At 43.3% G+C, this 12139-nt stretch overlaps 1 protein-coding gene across 1 annotated transcript in view; it reads right to left on the bottom strand.

Annotated features, from left to right (window-relative positions):
• Window positions 1–354: 354 nt before the first annotated feature.
• mylipa (myosin regulatory light chain interacting protein a) overlaps window positions 355–12139 on the bottom strand; it is a 28628-nt gene continuing 16843 nt past the window's right edge. The window contains exons 3-7 of the mRNA XM_083766058.1: window positions 10197–10382; window positions 7023–7220; window positions 5545–5709; window positions 4022–4433; window positions 355–2307 (exon numbers count right to left, since the gene is read on the bottom strand). Coding sequence (XP_083622184.1) covers window positions 2089–2307; window positions 4022–4433; window positions 5545–5709; window positions 7023–7220; window positions 10197–10382 — 1180 coding nt within the window. The 3' untranslated portion in view covers window positions 355–2088. The remainder of the gene's footprint in view (window positions 2308–4021; window positions 4434–5544; window positions 5710–7022; window positions 7221–10196; window positions 10383–12139) is intronic.

The following is a 12139-nucleotide window of genomic DNA, read 5'->3' as shown; positions in this document are numbered from 1 at the left end:
AGTAATAAATAGACTTGGTAATCTAACTGTAGAGTACAAACACAGTAAAGACCTCAGGAAGAGTAGCTGCTGTGACTAACGGTAAGCTAATGGGGATCTAATAAATCAAAAAAAGAACCTGGGGTTATAATCTATGAAAAGGCAACACGATGAGCAGAAAACTGTGTTGCCTTTTCATTTTTCATGATTTTGGAGAATGTATATAAAAATAAAAATAAATGAAAAAAAGCTATAGTTCATGGTTTCGGAAGACAGACTATAGTTCGTCTTTTCACCTAGAAACTCCAGTCACACAAATGGTCAGTGTCATGATGTAACTGCAGACTAATCACAAATCCACAGGCACTCCATGTGTTCGTTTAAAAAACAACTTTATTAATACTTTCTCTCTTGTTCCAGGCATAATATATAATATATATATATAAAAGTTTAATCCTAAGAGTTATATCTACATTTTACAGAGCATAGTGGCCTTTGCTTCAGAAAACAGAAACAAATTGCTACCTTGTACAAATCATAAAAGTCCTTCCCCTGCAGTGACTCGTCAGCGATACAGAATTATTCCTCTTCTTGCCAAGACAAAAAAAAAAAAAAATTGTGCAAAGAAAGGATATAGTCTAAACACACAGTGTTGCTGCTACATATAGGCCAAGACCCCTATGGGTAATACACTTGGGAAAAAGTTCTTGGTAAAGTGACGTAGATTGTTTTTTTCCTTTGCATTTCTCTAATCTTACAAATGATAAAACTTGGGGAAAATCTTTAAAAAAAAGAAAAGAAAGAAAAAGCTTTTCAAAAACTGAGATAGTATTGCACAGACAGATCTCCTAGTACCATTATAAATAAAACCAAATGGAAACCCACACGTTGCCCCCAAAGAGGACAGCTGAGAGTTTTCCAGGATGAAAAACACTGGACAAACAACTACATTATATCATTTCCTGTTGAACTAAATATATAAGAGGCAGGATTTCAGACAGTAGATAATCTCTATTACTTTTCAAGTAGGAAAGAAAAGACCCTCTTTTGAAAGGTTCCCTCGTTTCCGGGATTCTGTTGGCATGGAGGTAATTTAAAAAAAATGAGGCGTCAAACCGCAGCAGTCAGTGTGAAAACAGGGCTTGTGGTTTTTATTTGGCAGTTATTCTAAAAACAATACAAGCCAAAAGAAAAACACCACAACAAACCTGTTTTGTGAGGTGTGGAGTGGTGGGGGGGGGGGGTCTGGGGGTGTCAGTTTCTCATACACAGTCGGAGTTTTGTGGTGGGATTTGAGAGGCCACCAGACCCCAGCCACCTCCCTAATCACCCTGCCATAGAGATGGCTGTATGGGCAGGAACAATGGACGCCTTATCACCTCTGCTTCCTGATCAGTATGCAGCGCTGTGACCAGAGCAGAGCTTCCAAAAACCCCTTTAAGACCTCCTCATTGGCATGGGAAAAAACCACCAGAACAAAAAACACGTTTAAATGAGCAGAGGGAGAAAAAAAAGAAACTGTTACATCATAAAAAGAAAAAGCTTTAAAATGTAAGAAAGTAAAATTTCACACACAAATCTCTTATATACAATGTTTCGCTGTTCTCCTAAAGCACACAATTTGGTACATGTTTTGTGGGGTTATAGGAGTCTGATGTGGAGTAAAGACAAAACGTCTACAAATCAAAGCACAAAACAAGAAAATAAATGATGCTTCTACTGTGTATCAGATCAACTGATGCAATAATTTAAGAAAAAAAAATAGGAGTCTATTCTTAAAATAAAGTGGTAATGAGGAAGCTTTAAAAAATAAAAGAACAAGGAGTGACATCACTGCCTCGCCATCAATCAAAACAAACTGGAGAAAATACTACCAACCAATAATGGCTGGCTGGTTTGAAATGAAGGCCAACGACCAATGAAAACGGCAACGCTAAAGTTGAGTGGAGTGGTTTTAGTATGAGACGAACCTTCGGTGCAGCAGATTTCATGTTGGGTGGAGTTGGGGAGCTTGGAAATCTCATGTTAGGTGGAGTTGTTGTGGAAAGTTAGTTCATTACTATTGTTGTTGGTTCCGGCCCAAGCAGACAACATGGATGGAGTTCACGGTTACGATGTGTGGTACGTCACCTTGTGGTCATAGTCACTAGAGGAGCAGGTGAGAGGTGGTGACGAGGCCATGTCCCTGTGAATGGGGGCCGGGCCATTGTTGCGGTGATGGTGGTGGTGGTTGTTGTTATTGGTCAAGGCCAGGTTCAGCAGGCTGGTGCACGTGGGGAGGTAGACGTGCTGGACGTGTTCCACCTCGGAACGACACACGGGACACGACTGCATGGGGGGGGGGGGGGGGGGCATACAGAAGAGACATGGTCACACAACAGCATTGTTTTTGGCAGTAAAATCGTTGTGTAAACACAATACCGTTTCAGTTAGTCTTAGTTAACTATAATAAGCTTGGTCTACACACTGACCTCTATTGTTCCTGCTACAACAAATCTCTTAGGTGAACAACTTAGCCATCTACAAGCTGCGCTGTGAGCCGGTAGAGCAGCTATATTTATCAAATGCCTGCCGATTATCATGTACTATGACATGCCCAGAATAGTAATGCCATCAATTCATGGTCACGTTGTGACTATATTCCTGATAATGTCATGAGACTAGTCATAAAAATCCACCAAAACAGATAAGACCGTCACCACACACACACCCATCGATAACATTGTTATGTCAGTGCGTTGTTCCTCGGTGTCAACTCCTGACCTAGTGTTCCGTCACTGTGTCGAAAACATTGGCCACAATACAAAGGCATAAAGTCCTGGTCAGCCACACAAGGTTCACAAAGACAATAAAACAATGTCTTGCACTGTATCAAAGTGTGCACAAGTTCAACCCCCCTGTAATGTTTCCTTTGGCCTCCCATGTGGCTGGACTGCGGTTCTACTGTGCCACCTTGGCTGCGCAGGCCTCCGTTGACCACATGGCGGGCCCTGTACTGCCAGCTCTTTGACACATTCCACACAAGCACCAGGACGTGCGCACAAAGGTGCCACATTAAAAGGGTGGCGGCTGTGGCTCAGGGGTAGAGTGGCTGGATGGTAACCGCAAGGTTGCCAGTTCGAACCCGGGCTGACACTGACACACACACACACACACACACACACACACACACACACACACACACACTTGCATGAATGTGTGTGTGAATGAGTGAATGTAATGCACAATCTTTGTAAAGCGCCTTGGATAAAGGCGCTATATAAATGCACCATTTACGGGCAAATATCTCAGATCGTGTATGGGAGGGAGGGATACAGAATTGCACTCAGCCATCAAAAATGATGTTCTGCCATCAAACTGAATTGATTATATTAGTGAATTAGTTAAGGTAATCAAATGAATCTTGGGGACAATGGGATCGAAGGACAGATCTGTATCCCGTCAGTCTGTTTTATGCCCATATATGGAGATCTGTCAGTCCTTGTCCATTTGAAGTCCATATATGGAGATCCCTGATCTGATGTCATCAGTATATGCCCACATATTGGAGTGCCCGTGGGCATATTGGTCGGATTGGCTGTTCTACATGTGACCATCTAGGATTGTTTCAGGCCCAGAGCCTTAGATTGTGTTACGCAATAGTTACGCAAACTGCGTTCACTTCACGGGGCTTCAGTCCAATGGCGGCTCTCCTAGATAGACTTCTATTGAGAATGGGGCCAACCAACTGGGACAAGTCCTGGACTGGAAGTAAGGCAGGCAACAGCCCAGCTTTAATGATCTTAAATCCCTTTATTTGAGATTGTTTTGTAGAAATAGTATAACAAAAACATTAAAGAGACTTTAGTTGTTGCTGTACAATACTTTAAAACAGCAGTCATGTTGCACACATGCTTAAAATAGCTCTTATTTGCGCCACCCTCGTTGAAAACAATGCATTTCCAACTCCAGCTTGTCTCAGTTCAGGCTGCATGAACAGCGCTCGGTTTCTGCCCCCTCAATAATCGCAACTCTTCTATTAGATGGCTCTGGTCAGGCCTACCTGGAGCTGGTTGGCGCAGGTCTGGCAGCACACCATGTGGCCGCATGGGCAGAACGCGGCGTCGATCTCCTCCTCGCAGCAGAGCATACACAGCAAGGCCTCCCTCAGCTTCTGCAGCCTCTCCTGCAAGGCCCGGCTCTGCTGGCAGCTGCCGCAGTCCAGGCCCTCGTCCTGGTGGTCGTCATCCCTGCTCGGGGAGCGAGAGGGGGGTGTGCGCTCGCCGTTGCGGGCCATCAGGTCGGCGTTGTACAGTGCGCGGCGCGCGTGGTCGTACACCTCCTTGGACGTGCGGCGGATGTCGAAGACGTACTTCTTGCCCAGGTTGATGTTCTCGTTGAGGAAGAGAGACGCCAGGTGCCCCTTGAAGTCGCGGCTGTACTGCATCATGACCGCGTTCGTTACGGTGTCACACCTGGGAGGAGGAAACGTAAAATATTACAATACAGTACAATCTGAGCAGTCGTTTTTTGTCGATGTCATGGCAATGCAAGTACAAATAAGTGAATTTGCTGTACTCAGCTTTCAATGCCGGTGTGAGGTGAAAATATATTAGATGCAGTAGAAACCCCAGTCTAGCCAAAACCCTACAGACTATAGATGCACCAGAGCCTGTTGAAGACATTCCAACAAATATGCAGACTCAGAGCTGTATCCCATCCCAGAAACAAAGGGAGAGGCTCGTCTTTTGTACCTTTGGGGCCATTGTGACTGTGGCTGAGAACAATTTCATAGCTCAGCCATTTGGATTGTCTATGCTCGCTGAAAACTGCACGCATGCACATATTTCACTAGGAACAGAACAGAACAGGAAAAAAAAAAAAAATCATGCCACCCATCCCCCACAAGACTGTCCTACATGCTCTGCTTTCACGGAAACCACTGCACAACAACATTCAAATGGGAGCGTTAGCTACAGTACATGATGTGTTGTGTGTGTGTGTGTGTGTGTGTGTGTGTGTGTGTGTGTGCACGTGAGCCTTCCGTGCACCACGGTTGTGATGATGCATATTCAGCAAGTGAATATAAGTTCTCTGTGCCAAATAGAGCAGAACCTGCCTTTAGGAAACACATTTAGGACAGGTTCTCTCCGTTGTGCTGCATCTGGTGGTTGTTTATCAAAGCAGTGGTGATGGTTGGCTGCGTCATGATGGCACCATTATGACACGCTACAGTGGCCAGGAATTGTTTGCCTTCTCTTGGCGCAGTAAAGATGGGTAAATGACTGACAGAGAGCCATGTTTCAGAGCCAAGCAAGCCCCTTCCAAGAGAGGGCAATGTTTGGATCTCTCATGCAAAGATATTGCTTTCAAATGGTTGTAGACTACATTAACGATCAGAGAAATTACACCGTCAATAGGTTGACTGATCCAATGCATCAGACCACACACTGTAGTATGTTCCAACTTGCTTCTTGAGGGAGTGAATTCAACAGAACACCATACAACGAAGTATATGCTTTTCAAAAAGTGCTGCAGAAATGGGGCTAATGTATTGATTTAACATCTCTAAAAAAACAGACCCACCTGTAGAAGGCATGCGTTTCTGTGATGGCTCGGTACAGACCGCTGGCTGCCCGGTTACTGATCAACTTGAACAGGAGCACCACGCTGTCACTGGTATCCTTGGTCACCGTCAGGTAGACGCTCTTCCCCGACTGCGTGGCGATCTGGATGATGGGATAGCTTATTCTGTGGGGAGGGGGGGGGAGGGGGGGGGACAAAGAGGACAGGTTAGGACTGACAATATGGACAAAATATAAATATATTTGTTATTTAACACATTTTGACCTGAGATCAGATTCTAAAAATGTCTTCTACATCCCGACAGTTTTCTATGTCAGTCGTTCTTCGATTTTTCTAAAATAGCAGACCTACAAGCTCGTAGCGCGCAGTGGCGTACTATGAGCTTGTAGATCTGCTATTTTTCAATAGCTAAAGCATAACATAATGCTAGCACCAAAAGGGGTTCCCGCTCAGAATGGGTTAACCTTTATTTTATTTTTATTTTTTTGCGGCTTACGCCTTTTATTGATTTTTGAAGGGACAGACAGTAGGCTGACAGGAAACAGGAGAGAGATGGGGGAAGACATGCAGTAAAGGCCGTGTCGGGTCCGGGAGTCGAACCCGCGGCACACTGCGACTGGATTACCAGTCCGGTGCCCAGACCGTTACGCTACGGCCTGGGCCGGGGTTAACCTTTATTAAACGCAAGTGGGAACTGGCCAAGAGGCAGAAATAAAATGTCACTTCAATACCACTTCGTCAATGTTACATTTTGGACCAGCAAATACAACATCCATAATACACATCAAAGTACCTATGAATAACACCACATCACCAAAGTCCTACTTTTTTAATGGCAGGGTAAAATACACAACATAATAAATATATAGGCATGAACATAGGCTAGTACAAAACATGTGCAGATGCTGGACTGTACATCTAAGATGATCCTTTTGAAACTTCTCAAGGGAATTTTCAAAGCCAATTTTAGTCTGGACTGTAGGTCGATGACTAAGGGCCAGACATTTTTGTACCCCCCTTGGATTTGAATGCTGGTACTACACACCCGAGGTTGAGACAATTTTGGACCAAGTCGAATTTAGATGAAATGTAAGACGGCAGATAACCCAGAATGGCTTTATAAATGAAAATATACCAATGCTGCAGCCTGCGAGATGCTAATGAGAACCAACCGACTGCAGAATACAACGTGCAGTGATGTGTTCTGAAAGGTGAGTTAGTTATGAATCTCAATGCAGCATGGTACAATATACAAATACTATGGACAAATATCACAATATTGTTTTCCGAAACACCTCAATATTGTAATATTGTGACGATATATTTTTTTAAAGATTGTGAAATTGGTTATTTAAAAGCTTACATGTTGCTATGTAATGTGATGCGTTGTCAAGTAGGGCTTGACAAATTACAGATGTGTAAAATGTGATCTGTCCTGACCAAGGAGCTCTGAAGCCTGCCTATAGATCTGCATGTACCTGTTGACTAAAGTGAAGTCCTCCTTGCAGATGGCGATGCCCTCGGGGCCGACTCCTATGGCCAGCCGCTGGCCCACAGCGTCACGGGCCCAGTGCCATTCTACACCGTAATGCTCCAGCGAGGACACCAGCTGAAGGGCCTGGTACTCCACAGAGCCTTGGGTCACACCTTCCAGAGCCTTGTGCCTGGCGATAATGCTGCACCGGAAAGATGGGAAAAGACTGGTTAATGCAGGGTTGTTGCTCAATATGTGCAAAGGGCACACGAGACTCCTGAACACATAGCGTAGGCCCGGCGGTGCACTGTATACTAATGATTACCGGTACACATAAAGTAAACCCAACTGTGCACTGTACACTAATGAGTACAGAGAGTACATTTAGTTCATTATGCAAGCAAGACAAGTATTAGGGCCGGCGGGGAGATCGTTATTTAAAAATCTGCATCGGGATGGAAGAGAAAGATGTGAAGAAAACTGTTGGTGGAGCCATGGTGGATAATTCATTACGTATGCGCCACAGTGCATGAGGAAGACAGGTTTCTCTGTCACGACAAGATTTTCACAATATAGGGATGCCAGGTTGAAAGCCGCAGTAGTTGGCAGAGGGACAGACAATTATGTAACAAGTGATTGTTGGAGACATTGTTGTTACACACCCCCCCCCCCCCCGCATATCTTGGAATCTGATTAAATCACTTACTAAAGTAACTAAACTGCTGTGGGATTACCCACATATAAGTACTGTGCTGTCGCCAGACCACAATCAATCCTTTACTCTGTAATCACTTAAATGTGACCCCACAGTAATGCAGTACTTGTTTACATCCGATAAACACATTGCGTGTTAACAAGCCTCTCACATCAAACAGTCATCAGTGGTTCTGCCTCTTTTCACTGATGTGATTAGACGTCGATGTGTCCCAGACATTTATGAACAATCTAAACATTGTGGTCGCTGATGTGGACATTTAGCGATCAAATGATAAACAACAACACGTCATTAAGAGAAAGGGGGCACATCATAGCGTAACAGAAATCCTCCTTTCATTTCCTTGTTAGCCTGATTAGGCTGGTTGGAGCAACATAGTACGGCGAGTGCGTTTGTGAAAATGCCAGAGACTGTACAGCATTTGTAAACAAGAGGGGTGGTGGGGTTCACTGTGGAGTGCTGTGATGTGAGCCAGGACTAACATTGGAGTGGTTTGGCAACACTACTCTTCTCTCATCCTGCTCTGTCATTTTCCCTTCCCTCCTCTGTGTCAATTACCACTTTTCTCCAGTTCTCTCCCCCTTCAGCGCATTCTGTTTTTTCTTTTTTGCAAAAGTATCACAAGAGACACCTTGGGATGTATGCAATATCAGTGAATGGGTGTAAATAGGTTTTCAATGTAATGGGTCCCGAGACCCAAGTGTGGTCTTTTAAATGGGTCCCATGGACATTTTAGGAGTGCCGCTTCAACGACGTTAGGAGTCATATTTTGTCAATTACAGCATTTAACTCCCATTTCATCTTATTCTTTCACTGTTTATTTCTGACCTTTATACAGGTCATTGTGCTGCATTTCTCTAAAATGAGGGCTGGGGGCGTGGGTATCTGTACGTGTATACTGTATAGGGCATTCACTTCTAGTCATTTTTAAAACGCGGGAAGCGAACGCAGCTCGTAAATTGCAATAACAACAATTAGAATAAATTATGTACTTTTTTCTTTTCTTTTTAGTTAGTAATGCTTTTAAGTTTTCTACTGTGTGTGTGTGTGTGTGTGTGTGTGTGGTTGTGTGTGTGCGCACGCTACAGCTGCGCCCTCTGGTGGCGGGCGGGTGGTGTCACAGCGGGACAGACACACACACACACAGACATGATCTGCAGGGTCTCATAGTTAGTGCTCACTGCAGTCGCAATCACTGCGTTCGCAATCAAGGGGCTATCCCCTCTATAAATTCTGACCAAATTAGGTTTTAGTTATTTTAAATAACGATGACTGCCACATAAAAACATCTGAGTTTAATAAAGGCTACCTGCCATCATATACTGCCAGCTTGGTTGCCATTTCACAGCAGCCAGAAGAATTCCAAGGATGTTTTAGACTAAATACCCCATGCTGTATGACTCCACCGCCTTTGCAAGAGTGTTAGTTCCACTTTAGCTACCCCAATGCCCAAACATGTTGGGCTCAGAAGAGAGAAAAACACTGCATGAGAGACAGTGGTTAAGGCTTTGTCCTTAACCACTCAGAAAACTCAGCAAGGGCTCATATCTGGTTTCCCAGTCTGCTGCTCAAGCTGGCTCATACTGATGCACGCGCAGCATGTGGTTTTTCAAAGGCAAGTCTGGAATGGTTTGTGTTGAATGTTTACATTGTGGGATAGTGTTTCAGCTGTGAAACAGTGGATGAAACAATGCCATAACATCTGATAGTGGCAAATATTTACTCATAAAGAAGACTCTTCTTTTTTTCTTTTTTTAAGATATTTTTTTGCGGCTTACGCCTTTTTATTGATTTTTGAAGGGACAGACAGTAGGCTGACAGGAAACGGGAGAGAGATGGGGGGATGACATGCAGTAAAGGCCGTGTCGGGTCCGGGAGTCGAACCCGCGGCACACTGCGACTGGATTACCAGTCCGGTGCCCAGACCGTTACGCTACGGCCTGGGCCAAGAAGACTCTTCTAAAAAGGTAAAGTAATACAAGCTACAAGCTCCAGTAATACACAATGTCCATGGTTTGGATCTTGCTCAGTAATTACATGAACATTGGCATTAAAACTAAGGTCCTTGAACACACACACCACTCCACATCATCCGACACATCAATCTAATCTGGAATTCATTTCATATTTAAATCAGATATGATTGAGGTCATAAGCTGTTATGAGTGACTGTTCTGTACATCATTATACAGTAGTTTCATAATAACTCAATTACATATCCATGACCGGTCACAATGCACCATGACTTGCTCAAGGTCAGACCACTGTCCTTTTATCACATTAGATGGTTCTGCTCTATCAATGTGTCTAAATGCAGTATGTTAAAACACATAACCCTTAAAACCTATAAATTAATTGAAATGCAAACCCAGAATCCTTCCTACAACATTGAGGATATGAAAGGCCATGCAGTGTCTCTGCTCTCCTGAACTTCACTGCCTAGTCCCTCAAAGTCTTCCGTACCTGTTGACTGTTGCGGGGCTGGGCTCTTCGCCGCACAGCTCAGAGTACCAGTACTTGGCTGTGTTTTGATTGTAGTCGCCAAACTCCGCCTGTGCCAGGAGAGCACTCAGTTCCTCGGCCTGCTCCGAGCCCATGCGCAGGTGACCCCTCTGTAGGTCCTCCTTCACGTGCATGAAGAACACGTGTCTGTGTGGGGCGAGAGGCAGACAAAATGAACCATGAATTAATTAGGCACGTCATGGTAATTACATAATCGCCTCATTGCAATTATTTTCATAATCGTCATTCGTTTCCATGTTCATACATTGCAAACATTTTCAAAAACAGATCGCAATACAAGCTCGCAATGTGATGTGCCGAGATATATTCACTTTGCACTATTGTTTTTTGTAAATGTATTAATGTCAGAAATGTCTGTCATATCTACCCTATGCAATGTTTGTCTTTATCCAGCCTGGAAGCCAAAACAGAAATGTAATCCATTATATGTCCCAATGCCAAAAACTAAAAAATTTAATTATTTGTATGACAATTTCATCAATTAAAATGTTTAATGTCATGTCACTTGACGGCAAACCTTTAAGTTCATACGTCCAGAGTAGTAATTCAGATTAAAGTGCATTAGTTGCGTGATAATTATGGGTAGGATTACGACAGACAGGAAGGCTGTGCACATCTTTCATTAAAGAAATATTTGCTAACATTCTCTGCAAGTCTCTCTCCCGCTTTCTCGCACACACAAATAAACTGTTCTTATGTACAGCGGGAACATATGAAGTAGGATTGCGTTGTGAGCATGTAGATCTGCTATTTTGAGCAAAGAGGTGTAGAGGGAAAAAGACTGCACAAAAAACAGGGCAACTTGGGTCAATTGAACCAAGCATGTGGAGGGTCTAAGGCCTAAAAAAAAAAAACTTTGGTTTCCGATTGGCTGTCATTTTTGGGCTGAGTAGGTAGGGAATTTATTTTATTTTATTTTTTTATTTTATTTTTCGTGGGAAAGTTGGGTAGCAAGGAATTTATTTTATTTTTATTTATTTTTTCGTGGGAAGGATGGGTAGAGAGGATTTTTTTTAAACTTTTTTTTTTCCTACGGCAATGATGGATAGGCTTCTTTTTTAACACTACGTCTACATGCCTACAGCTAAACATTTGAAAACTTTGAATAGAATGTCCACACACTGGTTGAATACTTAATACGCATGTTTCATGATAAATTATTTTTATGTGATGTATTCCCATGCTTTTTGTTCTTGCTTAATGTAAATCGCTCTGGATTAAGAGCGTCTGATAAATGCCTAAATTGTAAATTGTACTGTCTTACAGTAACTAGAAGGCTCTGACAGTAATGAAATGCACAGTCACGTCAAACTGCTGCCCCTCCTCCTGCCTGCAACTCAGTTCATTTGAACTGTGGAATCATGGCAGGTCTAAGACTACATTTGCAAGCCCCCTATTTTATTTAGTTGCGCCTGTGTTTTGGGGTGGCATGAATCTTTCATGCTTGTAAACATTGTGAAATCACGTGTACTTCATTTATTGGCCATCCAGTTTTAGGTAACGGTGGTGTCAGCAACAACCCACCTAACGTAAAACAACCTCTGCTTTCCAGCTCATGTTTTGACATAAAAAGTTAGAACGTGTTGCTGGCATCAACATAGCTATAGTGCTAGTTATTAAAAGACAAAAACATAGCTAACGTTAGCCCCAGGGCCATATATGATATGTGCCCTCTCCTCTCCCTACGCCCATTCATGTTTTGACATAAAAAGTTAGAACGTGTTGCTGGCATCAACATAGCTATAGTGCTAGTTATTAAAAGACAAAAACATAGCTAACGTTAGCCCCATATGTGCCCTCTCCTCTCCCTATGCTCATTCTGTAGCTCCGAGCACATATATGGGGCTAAGCTAACGTTAGCTAACGTTCTGACGGGGTAGAAG

The sequence above is a fragment of the Protomyctophum parallelum genome (genome assembly GCF_964188405.1).
Source record: "Protomyctophum parallelum genome assembly, chromosome: 1".
Lineage (NCBI taxonomy): Eukaryota > Metazoa > Chordata > Actinopteri > Myctophiformes > Myctophidae > Protomyctophum > Protomyctophum parallelum.
This window is presented reverse-complemented; position numbering and strand designations above follow the sequence as displayed.